The sequence below is a fragment of the Misgurnus anguillicaudatus genome, chromosome 13 (assembly GCF_027580225.2).
Source record: "Misgurnus anguillicaudatus chromosome 13, ASM2758022v2, whole genome shotgun sequence".
Lineage (NCBI taxonomy): Eukaryota > Metazoa > Chordata > Actinopteri > Cypriniformes > Cobitidae > Misgurnus > Misgurnus anguillicaudatus.
The window spans coordinates 22,660,482-22,681,407 of NC_073349.2; the positions used below are offsets into that span (position 1 = coordinate 22,660,482).

General features: G+C 37.2%; 1 protein-coding gene across 4 annotated transcripts; it reads left to right on the forward strand.

The window, feature by feature from the left end:
- Window positions 1-1,411: 1,411 nt before the first annotated feature.
- cables2a (Cdk5 and Abl enzyme substrate 2a) lies at window positions 1,412-19,792 on the forward strand. Of its 4 annotated transcripts, none has more exons than XM_055187643.2 (9): window positions 1,412-1,981; window positions 9,156-9,248; window positions 11,149-11,226; window positions 13,739-13,835; window positions 14,109-14,277; window positions 14,523-14,620; window positions 14,927-15,033; window positions 15,340-15,544; window positions 18,011-19,792. In XM_055187643.2, the coding sequence occupies exons 1-9, from the start codon at window positions 1,467-1,469 to the stop codon at window positions 18,149-18,151; spliced, it is 1,503 nt and encodes a 500-aa protein (XP_055043618.1). In that variant the 5' UTR covers window positions 1,412-1,466; the 3' UTR covers window positions 18,152-19,792. The 4 variants fall into 4 exon arrangements, with proteins under 4 accessions (XP_055043618.1, XP_055043619.1, XP_073731513.1 ...); XM_055187642.2 differs by having other exon boundaries at window positions 1,414-1,981; window positions 13,736-13,835; XM_055187644.2 differs by lacking the exon at window positions 11,149-11,226 and having other exon boundaries at window positions 1,413-1,981; window positions 13,736-13,835.
- The last annotated feature ends 1,134 nt before the right edge of the window (window positions 19,793-20,926 follow it).

Below are 20,926 nucleotides of genomic sequence, written 5' to 3' on the forward strand. Positions count from 1 at the left end.
TTTAATGGACTGTAATGGACCCCAAAACTTAACAGTTTTAATGCAGTTTCAAATTGCAGTTTTAAAGGACTCTAAACGATCCCAAACGAGGCATAAGGGTCTTATCTAGCGAAACGATTGTCATTTTTGGCAAGAAAAACAAAAAAGGCACCTCTAAACCACAAGTTCCCGTCTTCCTCCGGCTGTGTGACGACCTCACGCAATTGCGTAATGACGTTGAAAGGTCACGTGTTACATATATGAAACGAACATTTGCGGACCATTTTAACAATAAACTAATACAAAGACATTTATTAGTATCATTCGACATACAACGACGTCGGAATGGTCCTCTTTCTCCACACTTGTAAACACTGGGATGTAGTTTTGCACACGTTATCCGTGACCTCTTGACGTGATGACGCACCACGTGAGGTCGTGCTGGCTCGTCACACAGCCGGAGGAAGACGAGAAGTTGCGGTCCAAAAGTGCATATCTTCCATGTTTCTTGCCAAAAATGAAAATCGTCTCGCCAGACAAGACCCTCACGCATCGCCTGAGATCGTCCAGAGTCCTTCGAAACTGCAATTTTAAACTACATTAAAACGGTTATGTTTTGGGATCCATTAAAGTCCATTAAAATGAGAAAAATCCTGAAATGTTTTCCTCAAAAAATATAATTTCTTCTCGACTGAACAAAAAAAGACATCAACATTTTGGATGGCATGGTGGTGAGTAAATTATCTGGACTTTTTTTAAGAAAATTGACTAATCCTTAAACATTTTGCAAAGAATATCATAGATTTTCTGTCATTAAAAATAAATAGCAGTTATCCAAATCACTACTAGTGAATACAGACAATACATTTATAAATGAAAATCAAAGTCAAATGAACTATAAAACAAAATTAAATTAAAAAACAATTAGAAGTAATGTACAATACTGTAACAATACACATCATACATACAATATATGAACAGAAAACACGGAAGATATGATGAATAAATAAAGGTACAGATTGTAGGCCTACACATAATACACCATAATTATGCATGATGATATTTATTAAATACATTTTTAATGCACATTCTTAAACACAATTCACAAACCTGTGCTTTTATTAGAGGATGTGGCAATTCTGATAAAATACATACATTATCCACATCTACATAGTTAACATCAAGTAAAGCCATGCTTTAAATTAATTTAATTTTAGAAAATCTTTTTTTAGTAATTTCATTATTTTGGTGACAATTATTTTGTTGATTGTAGAATTCATGAACAAAAACGTTTTGTCCAGTCAGCGGTAACTCTCGCGGTACTTCGATGTCATACGCAGTTTGGTCTGCGCAGGGCAGCATGACGCGAACACGCCTACTGATTCATTTATATGCATCTTTCAGGGGTTCTAGCCAATAATATGTCAGTGGGCGTGGTCACAGCCGGTCTGATAGCTCTGTCTGCTGTGTTATCTTTTCACACTAGAATGGCGGCCGCTGCTTGCGGCGTTCGCGGTTGTCCACGAGCTAATACAGCCAAACCACACAAAGAGCACTTGAGAAAAACCCGGGATTCCCGTCGTAGACAAGCGGCCCTTTTATTTCTCAACAACATATCTTTAGACGGCCGACCGGTTTACAGTTTAAGCAACGGAGTCGTTGGCCCTGGGGAAGCCGAGAACCGGTGCGTGGATGTCGGAGCGTCAGGTCTGACGGATCTGTCAAACGCAAGCAGTCACGGAACCTTCTCCCAAATACCGTTGACCACCACCGGCGGAACTGCGAACCCTTTACCGAGGACTACCACCTGCCCTCCTCCACTGAGCCCAACGACGTGTAATCAAGGCAGTAGCGACGTTTTTACGGAGGATGTAAGAGCAGATTTGTCTGTCCAGGGATCACAGCTTTCCCCGACCACTGGACCGTTGAATCCAGTTTTTGGAGCCAGCAAATCAACAAGTCAGGTTCCGGTCTCTAACCCCGTACCCGATCCCCGACAAAGGTGTGTTTGGTTGGCAAAACAATGAGCCTACACATAATTGTTCCCTGTCAGGGATCGATTGCATCAGTAACGTCATTGTTAGTAATGTAGACTTAGTACATTTACATTGGCTGTCTCATCAGATTATTGTTTATTATGAATATACATTGCATTACAGCACTGGATTGCTGTAGAAATGTTTATGCCTAAATCATATCCCCTATTTGGCGCGTGACAGGTTGAAAATGGAAGTCGTCAAAGCTGCCCATTAGCTATTATTGTCACAAGTGTTACGTTAGCCTATGTGATGTGGTTGACAACTTCGTATAATCACATACATATCTATGGTATAAACATTGCACAGTACAGAAATAAAACACATCTAGAGGAGGGTCAACTTCCGCCTTTCTGTTTACAACTTTCATTTTCATTTTAGAAGTAAGTTTTCTAAATATGACATAAATATGTCATTTAAAAATGACAGAGACATATAATGATACATTTTTGTGAGTTTGACTTGAATATCTCACACGAAAAAATGTATATTCAAGTAGTGTTTTCTGGCTTATTCCAGTATGGGGTCTATTGGTTCCAGTTAACATCCCACCAATGGAGCCCAACAACACAGCTCATTAGTTTTTTTCATTATCATCATTAGAATCTCTATGATAGTTTCTGTTGTTGTTTTCAACAGAAAAAAGCTGTTTATCAGCACCTAACAAAAGCCTCCAGTGATGCAGTGTTTGTTGCTCTATTGAACAATGGCATTAATAAAACATATTAGAATTAAACCAATGTTTTACAGTTAAAATGTGTTGTGTTACCAGTAAATTGCTTTATCCTAGTTGCCAAATTAGACAAAAAATAATTGTATTTATAATCTTGGCATCGGATACAATATGTTTAAAGGCGCGTTGGGCAGATGAAAGGATGTATCACTGTTGTGTCACAGTATATAGCTAAGAGCTGTTTTAATAAGGGGATTGCTGAGTCAGTTGAATATAAGGCCATCAACCTGTCACAACAAGCTTTGTCTGCCTAAAGGTGATGTTGGTCATGTGAAGCACACATGATCTCTTTTAAAAAATATGTGTACATAATTTCCTGTTTGTCTTCATGTGTGTTTCTCTTTCTTTCTCGTGCTCCCTCTTCATCTTAATCTTCTTGTCCCCCTCACCCTCTCATCTCATTATATCAGATGTCGATTGACTGATGGTGGTCTTGTGGCCTTCAAGATTTAATTTATAGTGATGGGGAAAAAGGATTTAGCCTAAATTTATTTTTAAAGTAATCCATCACGTAAAAGGATAGGTCACCCAAACATTAAAATAATGTTATTATTTGCTCAACCTCATGTTGTTTCAAACTAGTGTAAATATCTTTGTTCTGATGAACACAAAGGAAGATATTCTGAGGAATGTTTGTAACCATACCGATCAGACTGAGACCCCATTGACTTCCATAGTAGGAATACAGAATACTATGGAAGCCAATAGTGCCTCTGATCAGTTTGATTACAAACATTCCTCAAAATATATTCTTTGGTTTGTAACAATATGAGATTAAGTAAATGATGACAGAATTTTTTATTTTGGGTGAAGTATCACTTTAAAATTGAGAGATGGTTTCTAACCCTGGGTTCACACCAGCAGCGTTTGAGGCGTCAAATTTGCGTCTACCGCATCTAGTTTGCCGCTTGAACATTTTGAGTTTACTCGCTTCATCCGCACGTGAAATTCTAGTCACTGAGACACAGAGGTGTCAAGTAACGAAGTACAAATACTTCGTTACCTTACTTAAGTAGATATTTTGGGTATCTATACTTTACTTGAGTAATTATTTTTCAGACGACTTTTTACTTCTACTCCTTACATTTTCATGCAATTATCTGTACTTTTCTACTCCTTACATTTTAAAAATCGCCTCGTTACTTCTATTAATTTCAACTTGTTTTCTTTTTTACATTCCGGCTTGTCATCGTTAAAAAAACCTATCTTGATAAATTGCATCATCCAGATGAAGGCGATTGTGGTTGGATGAGAAGTATAAACATACACCATTCCGACTCCCTATTGGTTTGTACGCAATCCCCGCCCCCCAGCTGACTGCAGATGATCATAAGTTTGTTCGATAGCGCTGCACAGAGAAACATAAAAGAACCGCGAGAGCGATTAGAAAGCATGCAGAGTGTCTCCCCTCGCGATGCTTTGATATCATCCGCCATCTGTTTGTACAGTAACAGAACGCGGCATTCTTCCTTCAAATGGAAAAGGACGAAATAAAACTCGGGCATCACTTTCAGGTCAGTTCACATTCACAAGCCTGTGTAAATATATAGCTGAATGCTGACACCAACTCATCTGTGTGATTTAAATAGTGTAACAATACCAATTTATATCATGTAACTTCAGTTGTTCAACTTAAATGACATTGTGCTGCGTTGCGTTTTGAAGCATGGCAAAGATATCTAGGCTAAAGACATTGTTGTTTTGTATATGCTAATAACTGCCGTAAATTTTATTTGCATTAACAAAACGTACTTAGCTGAATGCTTGAGTGTTAAATCAATCAAACACATAACCATACATACCAACTTTTGCTTTTGTTCATAGACATCAGCTGTTTCCTTAAACCTGACTTTTAATTTACTTACAATAAAGACATTTAGTAATTCTCCAAAATTGCTTGGATTTATACTGACTAAAGTAAAGTATACAAAAGTCCATTAGCTACACAAGTACAGATGCAGAAATATAGGCTATAATATATACAGTATTGTTCAAAATAATAGCAGTACAATGTGACTAACCAGAATAATCAAGGTTTTTAGTATATTTTTATTGCTACGTGGCAAACAAGTTACCAGTAGGTTCAGTAGATTCTCAGAAAACAAATGAGACCCAGCATTCATGATATGCACGCTCTTGGGGCTGTGCAATTGGGCAATTAGTTGAAAGGGGTGTGTTCAAAAAAATAGCAGTGTCTACCTTTGACTGTACAAACTCAAAACTATTTTGTACAAACATTTTTTTTTTTCTGGGATTTAGCAATCCTGTGAATCACTAAACTAATATTTAGTTGTATGACCACAGTTTTTTAAAACTGCTTGACATCTGTGTGGCATGGAGTCAAACAACTTGTGGCACCTCTCAGCTGTTATTCCACTCCATGATTCTTTAACAACATTCCACAATTCATTCACATTTCTTGGTTTTACAGCATTTTTGATATCACCCCACAAGTTCTCAATTGGATTAAGGTCTGGAGATTGGGCTGGCCACTCCATAACATTAATTTTGTTGGTTTGGAACCAAGACTTTGCCCGTTTACTAGTGTGTTTAGGGTCATTGTCTTGTTGAAACAACCATTTCAAGGGCATGTCCTCTTCAGCATAGGGCAACATGACCTCTTCAAGTATTTTAACATATCCGAACTGATCCATGATCCCTGGTATGCGATAAATAGGCCCAACACCATAGTAGGAGAAACATGCCCATATCATGCTCCATGCTTCACTGTCTTCACTGTGTACTGTGGCTTGAATTCAGAGTTTGGGGGTCGTCTCACAAACTGCCTGTGGCCCTTGGACCCAAAAAGAACAATTTTACTCTCATCAGTCCACAAAATGTTCCTCCATTTCTCTTTAGGCCAGTTGATGTGTTCTTTGGCAAATTGTAACCTCTTCTGCACATGCCTTTTTTTAACAGAGGGACTTTGCGGGGGATTCTTGAAAATAGATTAGCTTCACACAGACGTCTTCTAACTGTCACAGTACTTACAGGTAACTCCAGACTGTCTTTGATCATCCTGGAGGTGATCATTGGCTGAGCCTTTGCCATTCTGGTTATTCTTCTATCCATTTTGATGGTTGTCTTCCGTTTTCTTCCACGTCTCTCTGGTTTTGCTCTCCATTTTAAGGCATTGGAGATCATTTTAGCTGAACAGCCTATCATTTTTTGCACCTCTTTATAGGTTTTCCCCTCTCCAATCAACTTTTTAATGAAAGTACGCTGTTCTTATGAGCAATGTCTTGAACGACCCATTTTCCTCAGCTTTCAAATGCATGTTCAACAAGTGTTGGCTTCATCCTTAAATAGGGGCCACCTGATTCACACCTGTTTCTTCACAAAATTGAAGACCTCAGTGATTGAATGCCACACTGCTATTTTTTTGAACACACCCCTTTCAACTAATTCAACTAATTGCCCAATTGCACAGCCTTAAGAGCGTGCATATCATGAATGCTGGGTCTCATTTGTTTTCTGAGAATCTACTGGACCTACTGGTAACTTGTTTGCCACGTAGCAATCAAAAAATATACTAAAAACCTTGATTATTCTGGTTAGTCACATTGTACTGCTATTATTTTGAACAAGACTGTAATTGCATATTTGTAGTTTGTGTTGCTGTCAAAATACAATTATAAATGATAACAATAGCATATTTCTATTCTCACACATACTATAGTTGTGTGTGATTTTGTTGTTTTTTAACTAAAGAGGGCACCACTGTAAAAGTTTGGCCACCAGTGACACTGCTCTGAAGATTGACTTTTTGCACCATTACAATATTTATAGGCAACTAGTCATATCTTTCTCTCTATGGAACACATGTTAATGCTCAGTAGTACACATATATGGTTCTTTAATGCAGTTGTTATCAACCATTTTTTGCGGCCTCCCTTGTGTACAGTGGGTTGACATAAACATTCTAAAACTTAAAATTTGAATTAATCAAAACATTTTAAATTATACAATTTATTGCTTTTGTTTAGTAGCCTTATTTTTCTGAGGTTTAATTACAGAATTTATAATAAAGTAATGTATTTCATAAAATATTATAAAACTGGGGCCACTGGCACCATCTGGCGACATCCAGTTTGAGAACCACTGCTTTAATGTATTTGTTTGCATTGTATTAAAAAGCGTTCATTTTTAATGGGCATATACCATATGTGGTTGAAACAGATAGCCTAGTGCAGGGGTAGGCAACATGGAGTGCCGATGTCCTGCAGTGTTTAGCTCCAGGTCTAATCAAGCAGACCTGAACAAACTAATAAAGGTTAAAGTCACCTGAAACTACAGGTAACCAAGGTTTTATAAGGGTTGGAGCTAAAATCTGCAGGACATCGGCACTCCTGGACTGACGTTGCCTACCCCTGGCCCTAGTGCATCCCAAATTTTTTAACATTAACATTTTAACAACACTATAGTTATTATGGCCTTTAGAAACATTTTTTAGAGGAAATGGGGTAGTGCCCAAAAGGCCCCTGTGGTGCGGCCTAGGCTTTTTTCCGTAATGACACTTTTTCCTTACATTACTTTTACTTTTATACTTTAAGTAGTTTTGAAACCAGTACTTTTTCACTTTACTTGAGTAAAAAGCTTGAGTTGATACTTCAACTTCTACAAAAGTCTTTTTAAACCCTAGTATCTATACTTCTACTTGAGTAATGAATATGAATACTTTTGACACCACTGCTGAGACATTAACGTAAAAATTAGGGGCTTCTGCGACTCCGCTCACTTCCTGTAATCACCTCACTAGAGCAACTCCTGATTGGTTAACCCGGCGTGTTTTTCCGCCAAAGTTTAAAATTTTCAACTTGTGCGTTTCTTGCGGCAACGCTCAATTCGCGCGAACGATGCAGAATCGCGCTTACCGCGCCACGCTAAACGCCTCATTCCCCGCCGCGAGACCTCCAGACGCACGTCAACGCGTCTTTACATTGACTTAACATTGAAATCACTCGTGCTTGACGCCTCTACCGCTGCTGTTCTAAATGCAGCATAACCGTGGGTTCACAGCAGCCGCCTTTGAGGCGTCAAATTCACGTCTACCGCGTCTAGTTTGCCGCTTGAACATTTTGAGTTTACTCGCTTCTTTTGCGCATGAAAGCCGCACGTGAAATTCTAGTCATCGAGACATTCACATGGAAATTCGCGTCATGGGAGGGGCTTCTGCGACTCCGCTCGCTTCCTGTAATAACGTCACTACCAGAGCAAGCTCCTGATTGGTTAACGCGGTGCGTTTTTTTTTTTGCCAAAGTTCCAATTTTTCAACTTGCACGCTCAATTCGCGCCATTCACGCAAACGAGACAGAATCACGCTTAAGGGCGATTTATAGTCGTGCGTAGGTTCTACGCCGTAGGCTATCCGTAGCCTGTGCGTAGCTCGCAAATTTTTTTACAGAGCGTCAGTTCTACGCGGACCGCAAGCGCTGTGATTGGTCCACCAGAACCCCTCCCGTCAGGTAAAAAAACTGCGTCATAGGTATTTCCGTCTGTGACGGTGAAAACAAAGATGAGCCAAATTGCGGAGTGATTTAACTCAAACTGCAACAAAAGTCGCTGTTTATTTACTTCCATCATTGCTGGTCTTCTCAAATTATACACAACAAGTTGCTGTTTCTTCTTCGTTTGTGGGTTAACTTGCCCGGTTTCTTCTTCTCTGACGGTCGCGTGCTACTGTAGTTACACGCGTGGGTACTGCCCACCAGCGGTCGCACGTGTGTTTGCACGTCGATGCGGACGAAGACGCAAAAGTATAAATGAAAACTGACGCGGAACCTACGCCGTCGCTGCTACGCCTTAGGACCTACGCACGACTATAACGAGCCCTTTACTGCGCTGTGCTAAACGCCACATTCACACCGCGAGACCTCCAGACGTGCATCAATGCGTCTTCACAATGACTTAACATTGAAATCACTCGCGCTTGACCCCTCTTCTGCGGCTGGTGTGAACGCTAGGCATGGGCTGGTAAAGATTCTGGCGGTATGATAACCTTTAGCCAAAATACCACGGTTTCACGGTGTTACGGTATTGCCATTGCAACACTAAAATGTGTTATTTTCAAATGCCCGGTAAAAATAAAGCCCTTTAAATTATAATATGCTTTCAAAAAATATATAATATTTTTGTAATGTATATTAAATGTAAACATCAAATCAATAACATGACTTAATTATTTAAAGCATTTTGTATAAACACAGTTCATACCTTGTATACGGTATCACCGAAAATTTTAGTGGTTTTGAAACTTTGACTGTTTAAAACCTCGGTATACCTTGAAACGGGTAACCGTCCCATGCCTAGTGAACGCAGCATAACACTGACACTCAAGCTGTTATGTGAGCAACTTGAACAACAAAAAGGTGCATTTGTTTAATTTTTTATTGATTGTTTTGTTGCAGGACACGTAACCTGTCTGGGTCTCCGGGGCCAAAGGTTTCCAAGAAAGTGCACTTCATTAAGAACATGAGACAGTATGATACACGAGGTAGCAGGTGAGTCAGCGGGTGCAATACAGTGCAAGGAATACTTCCCCTAAATAGGGTTTATTTTTAAGGAACAGCTGGTAAAATTGGTAATGGGAAAAAGCTATATTAAAGTAAAATTTTTCTGACTACTGTATCAATATTATTACACCAATAATCAATAATATAAATTTGTGAGGAAAAGAGATTTTGCCCCATTTAAAGCAAGTCTGTAAGAAGGTGTCACATACCATGGCAATAGATCAATGCTCAATAATTATTTTCATTATTTAAGTTAAAAAAATTTAATAATGCAAAGTACCGATATCCAAAGCACATGGAATAAAGTGACTACATCATGTATTCTCAAAATTAAAATTTTGGTTCACATGCCAAGAATTCTGATTCCAGACACAATCATAATTCAGAGTAAAAAGGATGCTGGTATGGTGGGTGCTGGACTGTGTTCCCCAGGCAGTAAAGTTCTATTGTATAACTGCAATGTGCTTTCTGCAGCATCAGACTCGGTGGTTCCTTCGCTAACTCAATAACAGGCACAAGTATTCGCAAAATAACTCGCTTAGGTTCTCACAGAGATCAAAGATGGATAGATGTGGTTGTCTGCTGGGAACAACCGTGTTGGATTAAATGAATCGTGAATGGAGCTTATGGTGATAAAACTGCACGAAGGTAAAGCCATTAATATGTAATGGAACCATCTTACGTAAGATAAACGATTCCAAAAGTGCTCCTCTTTCTCGCGTCCATTACTCCAGCCACAGCTCGGGATGTTGTGCTCTCCTTATTCTTTTCCCTGAGATACAGTTTGCTGGTACGGTACACAATTATTTCCATTGTCAGTGGTACCAAAATAGTAAACCATAGCATTTTTATTTTAAGAAGTGTTTTATCAACTTTAAGCTGAATCGCATATAAATCTTTCGCTTCACATCTACACGTCTTTAAAGGGACACTCCACTTTTTTGAAAATATGCTCATTTTTCAGCTCTCCTAGAGTTAAACATGTGATTTTTGCCGTTTTGGGGTCCATTCTTCTGATCTCCAGGTCTGGCGGTACCACTTTTAGCATAGCTTAGCATAATCAATTGAATCTGATTAGACCATTAGCATCGCGCTTAAAAATGACCAAAGAGTTTCAATATTTTTCCTATTTAAAACTTACTCTTTTGTAGTTTCATCATGTACTAAGAGCGACGGAAAATTAAAAGTTGTGATTTTCTAGGCTGATATGGCTAGGAACTATACTCTCATTCTGGCGTAATAATCAAGGACTTTGCTGCCATACCACGGCTGCAGCAGGCGCAATGATATTATGCAGCGCTCGAAGATAGTCCCCTTGTTAATAGCAGGGGAGAGGACTCATTTCGGGCACTGCATAATATCATTGCGCCTTGTGCCTTGACTCCCATCCACGTTCACCCTAGCGTCATGACATCAGCTGGATGTAATGTGTGACCTTTGACCTTGCTGAGCACAACCTGTCACTGCTGCTGAACTGATATTTGTAATGTCATTCAGGACTTCTGGGAAACAAAACAGTTGTCATTTTTAATCACACTTGTGTTTCAAGTCTATAAAAATCAATTATGAAAGACTATTGATTATTTTGTACTCTCATTTTTAATATCTTGGTAGCATATATTTATTTTTTACATTTATGAAAAAAATTCTAGTCTTCACAATACCATATATGGAAAGGTTTGATCAGGCGTCCAGTCACCATCTTCACTTCATTGACATAAGATCTCCCATTTGCTTATTTTTGCATGTTTTTGTGACTCATCATAATGCACTTGTTGTGTTGTAAGCATGCTCAGTAGGTGATGTACTGATGGTTTGATGTCTTTGTGTGTGGTTCATCACCTGACTGATGTTTGTTTTGTGTACACCTGCCATCTGTGTCCTGCAGGGTTGTGCTGATCTGTGCCAAGAGATCCCTATGTGCTGCTTTCTCCGTATTGCCTTATGGAGAGAGTTATCACATCAGGTACAGAGCAACCACGGTCATTTCATATCATGTAGAGCCATACACAAGAGATGGACAAATCAGCTGCTTAAAATGTCAAGAACCAAATGCAAGATTTTAATGGAAGAAACTTTCACAAAGCTGGATTGTCAGTGGGCAGATGTCAGCTGATGCTGTCAGTATAAGCTGTATACATTGGCAGGTGTTATGTATAATACAGTGCATTACTAGATATGCATTTTATCAGTATGTGTTGCCTGGCTTTGAACCCATGACCTTTTGCACTGCTAACGCAATACTGGAGCCACTGAGCTATACTGGAGCATATATGGGTGATTCAAACGAAATCCAAATTTAGGTGGTGTCCAGCATTAGATTTTTTAAAAAGCCCTTGAAGCCAATTTTTTTGCCCATATAAGATTAAGGTCTGAACTTACTATAACAATTATTTTTTAGAGGATTTAAAAAATATTTCCTGTAGAATATTTACATTTTTTTAGATTATCATTATAAACAAATATCATTACTGCAACATGATATTACATTAAATGTATGCATTTACAAACTCATGTTACGGTAATGAGAACTAAAAAGTTGTCTAGGTACTATGACAAACAAAATTTCAACTTTTATCTGGAGAAAAAAAAAGAACTGCTTACCTGGTAGCCTTTTGAGTGTCACAGTCAATTATGTCCCTTCCAACAATTTTTTTTTTTTCGAAAATGTTAGTTCCTTGAGGGCTTAAACAATGATTGAAAATTGTTGCGGAGGATGAGAATTTTTCTTGGACACATTTACATTCCTTATTATTGTCTCTACATTTACCAATGATCACCAAATACCTCATGTTTCTTTACTGTAAATGTTTATAGTATAACATGCACTGAAGCTTTTTTTTAGATTTTTTAATTATAAATATTTCCATGTTAAAGAACCCAAATCTAGTCATGTACCCGTTGCGGTAATGAAAAATTTCCCCTTAAATGTGGAAAAAACAACAAAATTGGTTTTGTATGATGTCATTTGAAATCATGTGCAAAATAGTACATGAAGAGATGTTTGTAACTGAGAATCCCATATATCATCCAGCTTTTTGCAGAACTTCAGTAGAATTTTATGCTGTTATAACATTTTGGCATAGCAAGATGTCAGTGATTTGTCCACCTCTCATACATGAGCCAATCTCAACATTTATATAAAGTATAACACATTTATTTTCTAGTGAAGTGTTTTGTTTAAATATTTAAAGGCCTTATACAATCACCTAAAGGATTATTAGGAACACCTGTTCAATTTCTCATTAATGCAATGGTGTAATGGTGTGAGGGATGTTTTCTTGGCACACATTAGGACACTTAGTGCCAACTGGGCATCGCTTAAATGCCACGGCCTACCTGAGCATTGTTTCTGACCATGTAACCATCCTTTGATGGCTACTTCCAGCAGGATAATGACCATGTCACAAAGCTTGAATCATTTCAAATTGGTTTCTTGAACATGACAATGAGTTCACTGTACTAAAATGACCCCCACAGTCACCAGATCTCAACCCAATAGAGCATCTTAGGGATGTGAGGGAACGGGAGCTTCATGCCATGGATGTGCATCCCACAAATCTCCATCAACTGGAAGATGCTATCCTATCAATATGGGCCAACATTTCTAAAGAATGCTTTCAGCACCTTGTTGAATCAATGCCACATAAAATTCTGAAGGCGAAAGGGGGTCAAACACAGTATTAGTATGGTGTTCCTAATAATCCTTTAGGAGAGTGTATTATGCCCATTTTTATAAGATGTAATATAAGTCTTAAATGTGCCTAGAATGTGTCTGTGATGTTTCAGCTCAAAATAACTCCACAGATCATTTATTATAGCATGACCAAAATGCCCTTATTTGGGCAGGAGCATAACAGTACTGTGTATAAAGTACCTTTATATGCAAATGAGCTGCTGCTTTTGGTTAAAAATAGATCTGATTCCTGTGAATGCAGTCTAGGACAATAGTATCTTTAGCTGCATTAGTGCATGCTGGGTACAGTTAACCAGTCAGTCAGTGGCCATGGCTTGGGCTTTGTTTGTGTGACATCACATTAACAAGAGAATCAAAACAGCATGCCAAATGAGACTGCTTTGGTTTAATATGGATTAAAAAAGGAGGAGTGGGTGCATTTTTTCCCCCACATTGATGTCCAAACTCCTTGTAAAAGTGGATTTTGCATAAAACGGGCCCTTTAAACAGCCTGAAAGCCACAAAATGTCAACTTCATTCCATGTGGTCTTCAAAAGTGCCACAGTATCACACATAAATACAATCTTTGTCATTCAAAGAATTTTATAATTTGTTTACAGACAAGCCAGTCCACAGACAGCCAACTAAACCATGATGCTAGTTTATTAATAGACTGCTTTGGTGACTTTTGCATAAGACAAACAAGAAAACAAAAGGGTCTTTATTCAAAAGGATGAGGCTACAACAGCAGTAAAATGTTATGTTACATTTTAACTATTAACAATTAATTTACCTGCAGCAGTGACTTAAAACCAGAAGGCCAGAAACACAGACACTCATCTGGTGGGGGAGTTGATATGGTCCCAGGACTTGAGGGGGTGGAGGTGGACCTCGGAAAGGTAAGATGAGATCTCTGACGATGTTTGTTTATCGTGGTGGTGGTGTATGTTATGTTGACAGTCTGGTTTTATAGTGTTGTTGAGCAACTGGGTCACTGGGTGTGTGTTGGCGCAATGCATATATTTTGTTTGCTGATAGCCTTGTAGATAGCTTTATGAAGAATCTTTACATTGCCAAAGCATATGTTAATTATACATAGACTTAAATGTACACACACATCGGTTTACAGACACAGACTTGTATCTCTCTGACTGGTTGTTTGTGGGTTGCAGACTGTATCATACGCTCGCTTCCTACTCCCAACAAATGCCTTGGTCCGGCAGAAGAGCAGTGGGCCACCTGACACCGGTACAGGTCAGACCCCCATGTCACGAAACCGAATCAACGCCCAAAAGAACTTCACACCCTCCCGAATCAACAGCAGTGTGGGCCAAGATACTGGTATGTTAGATGATCTCTGAATCTTTTACACTTATTGCATTGTTTACATTTAAATTGATTCATTCATGCATTCAAATGACATAAATGTAATAGTATTTAATGAATGTATAATATGTGCAGAGAGCATTCGGTTAATACATTAGCTAATTTTTGACGTTTAGCGGCTTTTGCACCATATGTTTTGTCTTTTGTCAAGCCACTGTTGGTTTACCTGTATGTTTAATGTTGTGTGTATCTCTTCATAGGTGTGGATGAGCTATCAGACTATGACCCAAACTTACTCAGTGACCCCCAGTGGCCTTGTGGGAAACACAAGCGAGTCCTTATTTTCACGTCTTATGTTGTAAGCACTTACATTACTAACCTCATGAACATGCTTAAAAAGACATCTGCTTTGCAACATAACATGATAGTATTCATAAACTGCTTGGTAATCTTTGAACCCAACTTATGACTAAGTTATATATATATCAGGTCACATCAGCAGGTCATGTGATAAGCCTATTGGCTCATTATGGCTAAAGTCTAGAAGCATGACGTCTATAAATCTGTAAAACAACATATTTACCGGTCTGTGTGTTTTGTAGTCACCATAAAAAAGCTGCATGCACATTTATGACAACAACAAAAGTCTCTTTGTCTCCTACAGACGACGGTTATTGAGTATGTAAAACCATCCGACTTGAAGAAAGACATGAATGAGACATTCAAGGAGAAGTTTCCTCATATAAAACTGACTCTCAGCAAGATTAGAAGGTAAAGTTGCAGTCTGAAACATACTGTATGCTACATTTTGTGTGTATGCGAACTGAAATCGTCCCTTCCTATTAAACAAATCATGATTAATTGTTATGATTCATTCAGTTTATCCCTCCCTAAGTCACGTTTCAATAGACACTTGAAAGGAGAATTTGATTTTTCACACATAATGTAATGTTATTCATTTAGCTGAATGCATTAAAGTAGCTTGCATTGTGTTTTATATTGTATGTGCTTTGTGTTTTGGAAATTGGCCTCAGTTTAGTATAACCTTTTTTTTATTTTTTCCTGTGGCATTCAAAGTTTGAAAAGGGAGATGCGATCAGTAAGTGAGGAGTGTGGGCTCCAGCCGGTTACCATCGCGATGGCCTATGTTTACTTTGAGAAGCTAGTTCTGCAGGGGCGATTGAATAAACAAAACCGAAAGCTGGTGTCTGCCGCCTGCGTCTTACTGGCTGCCAAGATCAGCAGTGACCTTAAGAAACAAGATGTCAAGCAACTAATGGATGTAAGTGGATCATGTTTGATTCCTGGTTTTTTTATGTTACTGTTTTGAATTGTATTACACAGGCTACAGTGTAAAAAAAGTATCATGGTACTACAGTGTTTTTATAACATGTACAAGGGCAATAGCATGGTAGTGCTATTTAAACACCATAGTAGAGTTAACACTTTGTCAACATTTTGTTACTGTCAGACTCTGTTACCAAGGTAGTTTGACGGTAACAGTATTGATTTCATATTTTAAAGCCATTTGATGACTCGTAGAAATGCATCATTATTATTATATATACATAACAATAATATCCTATTATAAATCTTCAAAAATATTGACAAACTATATTGGAAAGATCTAAAAATGTAGTTTTAATATTTCAAAACATTTTTGCACTAATCAGTCCTTCCAGAAAAACGCTGAGTTTTTTTGCGGCACGTTTTCTTAAAAAATGCGACGGAATATGCGGGATATTTATGCAATTTATGCGATGGAATTGGGGAATTTGCGAAAATTGCAGAACTTGCAAAAACTGCGGAAACTTGCAAAAGCTGCAATGATGTTCACGTCACATAATCATGTCACTTCATAACGTTCCCATGGCAACAGAGGACATGGCTGCACTTGTGTGAAGTAAATGCAATATTTTTCAACTTTCTGCTAATATATATGTGACTTTTTGCTACGAAAATGCGGGGATTATAAAATCATGCAAGCCCCGCATATTTTGTGCGTGGAAATCTGTAATTAATGCGGCGAAAGTGCGTCGTATATGGAAAAAAATGCGGCCCCGCATAAATATGCGGTCTTTGGCTGATTATGCAATAAATTGTGCGATCGCACAATCGCGTTTTTCTGGAGGGACTGACTAATAGTAATGCAGTGACTGTAATGTATCAATTTGTGACAAGAGTATGCCACAAACCATTGATACCTAGTGGCCGTTGTTGGTAAATTAAGAGTTTGGTTCAAAACGTGATAAATGCCATTTAAAAAATAAAATGGTTACCGCCAAAATCAATATTGTATCTGGTCAGTATTAAAAAGTGAATTCTTAATTTTATGCAAAATCCAATATCCGCCGTGTTATTCTGTTATCTTTTCTCCTTTTTTTCTCTAAACGCGATAAACGCCAGTCCTACTTCTCTGCAGAATGCAATAAATCTGCTCAACAAATCACAGGCCACCATTCTACGTATTGTAAACAACAATGGTGGCGCATTGAATACACACAGAATCCTAGTTTTCCTCATTTTGTACTTCATGATCAACAAACAAACAAAAACAAAATAATACTTTGATGGTATTGCTAAACCTGTGATGGTTTTCTGTGGCGGTGAGGAAACGTAAGCCATCAAAATCTAATACGCAATTTTTATTAGTGTATTTCACTAGTCAACTAAATTAAAATAAAATGGCAAAGATGAATGCACATTTATATATTGATTCAATAGATTTATAGCATTTTGAAAAAAAGCTTGTCATGGATTTATTGCATTTTGTGCAATAATAGTAGAGATGCACCGATAGGATTTTTTGGGCAACTTCTGTCCGATACCGATATTAAACACTTGTATACAATACTATATAGTTGGTCTTCTAGCTAGTTTATTTCTGCATTAAATAATTTTTACTGAACATGGATTGGATCTAATTAACATTCAACTGACCAACATAATAAGAGAGGCACAAATTAAGCTAAAACAAATATAATAAGACAACATGACAACCTTCAAAGGTGGTTTTTGCTATTATGCATTTATTTTATTAACAACATTAACTCATTTTTTACATATAATGAATTTCTTTATGCAGTTAATAAACAATCGGTATCGGCCTTTCTCGTGCTATTGCTGATATGCAGATGGTTTCAAACTCATCAAAAATCGGCCGATACATCGGTGCATCACTAGAAAATAGTGGTTTTCATCTTGTCACTTTCTTAGTATAAAGTACACATTTGTACCGAAATTAGTCAAAATAGATTTGTGTTTTGAAACCAAACTCTTCAAATATATATAAATATCAGTTTTTGTGATTTTATCTTGAAATTTGGATCAAACTAGTTGAGACTTATGACTTTATTTTTTTTAGCATTTTTGATGTAAACATTTTCTCATTTCTATAGATTTCTTAAATAAAATATATACTTTATAGCGTTACTTTTATTTATTAAAATAAACTGCTATAACTATTTTTAATTGTTAATATAATAAAAATAATAATAATAATGATTTTGGACACCAATTGTACCTGCAGTTATATAATCTCCCATACAGTATATAATGCTATTGCTATTATCATATTATAACATCATCAGTGTACAGTACCATGGTAGTACCAGTGATCTGTTAGCTTTATGTATTACTTGTTATGGAATACTATCTATGCAGTTTGAAAGATTATCCTTTAATGCAAAGAATAGTCGTTTATTCACTTATTTTCTTTCTCTCTCTCTCCCCACTTGACCCTGATCAGAGATTGGAGGAGCGTTTTCGAATAAACCGCAGAGAGCTGATTTCTCTAGAGTTCACAGTTTTGGTTGCTTTGGAGATGGCACTTTACCTTCCAGACAGCAAGGTCATGCCCCACTATCGCAGACTGGTGCAGCAGTGCTAATCAGTCGAACAGATCCCAGATCATTAGTTTTTTCTTCACTCCCATCTTCACTTCCATAATGTAATTGATTTTATAAAGCTGTTTGTAGAATTGCTTACTTCAGACACTGGTTAAGTATTTTTTTCCCATATATTTTTATAGAAGTACTTCATTTATCAAAGACCTTTAAAAGCTTTATTTCTTAATGCATTGCCTTATTTATGCAATATTTTTATTGATGGACATTATTTTTATTTTAATTCATAATTTATGTTTACAAAACTAGATTTTTTCACATAAATTGCCAGGAGTGTTTTTGTACTGTGGTTTTCTTTTTGTTTTTGGGGTACGTGTAGCATTCCGATGCGCATCCAATCAGACACTCTATGTTAGAGATTACATTTAATAGGCGCATTTATTGTGCTTCAATGGTAGTTTCTTTTGATTTGTAGTCATCTAACATTCACCAGATATGCTCGGGTTTTGAGAGAGAAGTAGTATTTTTGAGTAGACACTCCACAATAATTGATAGATTTGTGATGAATATAAAAACAATTACATTTGAATGTGTGTCACTTTAAGTAGTTTGTCAAATGTTTGCAGAACCTAAACTGTTTACTAGTTGCAGATATTGTTGAATGTCTTAAAATGGGATGTGGACATTTTTGTACTTTGTGACTATGACAGTGAAATCTGTATTTTAGGTTCCTGCTGTCCTATTTATTTAATTATATATGCAACATGAAGTGTGCACATGTAGTTTTTACAAATGATTTCACATCTATATTCAGCTGTTATGTGTTTGGTCACTGAGGACACATCACCTCTATGACCAATTGAATCTGTTGTTTTGTGATGTTCAGTGTTGAATATGAGATAACCTTTATGAAACGTTTTGATTATTGCTCATAAATGTTGTCTTATCTTTATCTACACAGTTCAGCGACCCATTGGAAATGTTTAGATACTGTAGGAGTGACCTAAGTTTACTTTACAAAATATGGACAGTATCACAGTATGAAACATTACCACAATTTCACTATGCAACATTATTTATTTATACATCTGGTTTCAGCATTCAGTCCTATCAACTCAGAATTCAGGGTATTAGTTTTTTTCTTCATAATTTTTGAACATTTTAATATAAAGTAAAGCACATGGCCACCATCTAGTGGTGGCTGTTTTACTGTGAAGGCTCTGAGAGAGAGCAATAGATCTGGAGAATTATGGGTAATCGTACTTCACTCATTTTTGTAAGTGTAAATTCACTGTTTACTGAATGAAGTGCCTTTTTATTACATTTCTTAGAGTCTTGCTGCCATGCTATTTTTACATATCCCACCACGTTAATAATTTTAATAGCAAGCATGTGGGTTTAAAATGTTAAGAAGCCCACTCCTGTGATACTGTCATGAACGTTTTCTGTGGATCTAGAACGGTACAAACACTGTGAGGGTATCCTGTAACATTCGGCATGAGAATACTGTGTTTTTTGTGAGTGTTTGTGCCTATAAATTCCTTCCAAAAGTTTATTTTTAAAATGATCACATAACTATTTTAAAAGTATGTCAAAGATTGAAATGTTAGTTTGTACTGTTCACTGTTTTGTGCTGTGGTTTTGTCTTTTCCATTGAAATACATTTATAAAAATGTTTTTGATTATTTATATTGTCTGTGAAATTTGTATTAGGGTCATTCTACAGAAACATCCACTTTTGGTATGTCAAGATGCCTTAAATGTATTTCTTTTGTGTGCATGTACTTAAAGACTGCATACACCATTTTTTTGTCAGTGGTGTTACCTTACTTCTTAATAATATTAAAGGTGTTTATAAAATATTATTTATAATTTTTTTAGCTTTAAAGGTGCTCTAAGCGAATTCACGCGTTTTGTTACATACAGCAAACATCTCCTCACTATCTGCTTGCTACCTGACCGCTGATCAAACTGTAAAAAAAGCGATCACTGTAGACAGCCTAGGCTCCACAAACGGCAATAACAACACAGTGGCCAAACTTACCACCAGAAACAATAACAAAGTGTTCCAGCCAATAAACAACAAGAAGGATTTGTGGGTGAGGGTTAGGCGCGTTCATGAAAACACGGAAGGGAGGGGGAGGAGTTAGCTTCGCTCCGTTTGTTTGAAAACAGTTCAAACATCAACAAAAAGTGACGTCGCACAGATTCGCTTAGAGCGCCTTTAAAGCTTAATTCTTAAGTGTAGCATAATTCTATGCATTTAAAATTATCATCATGTGAAAGATTTTATTTAAAGGTGCAGTGTGTAAATTTTAGCGGCATCTAGTGGTGAGGTTGCAGACTGCAACCAATGGCTCAGTCCAGTACTCACCTCTTGCTTCTGAAATGCATAGAGAAACTATGGTAGCCACCACCGGAAAAACATGTCATCAACGGAGACAACTTAGTAAAAAAAAGTTTGTCCGTTAAGGGCTTCTGTAGAAACATGGCGGCACAAAATGGCGAGTTCCACGGAAGGGGACCCTCTGTGTATGTAGATAAAAAGTCTCATTCTAAGGTAGTAAAATCATAATCACACCAGATCACACCAGTGACACTACTTTCATTATATATTTTATAATATTTAGCATTTTGTTTTTTTAATGTAATTTACATCATATATTTGATAGTTATGGACACATTATTGTATTTTAAATGGAGAGACACAGTTTTTGATCTCTAAATAACGCATTTTCCCTCTGTACATGACTGTGGGGACGAGCACTTCTGTGGTGCTTGGAATTCTAATTAATTAATACAAATCAAATATTGCTACA

Coding starts and splice junctions, on each gene's coding strand:
- cables2a (XM_055187642.2), top strand. CDS start 1,467: ATGGCGGCCGCTGCTTGCGGCGTTCGCGGTTGTCCACGAGCTAATACA. Junction 15,034..15,339: donor ACTCTCAGCAAGATTAGAAG/GTAAAGTTGCAG, acceptor TGGCATTCAAAG/TTTGAAAAGGGAGATGCGAT. Junction 15,545..18,010: donor ATGTCAAGCAACTAATGGAT/GTAAGTGGATCA, acceptor GACCCTGATCAG/AGATTGGAGGAGCGTTTTCG.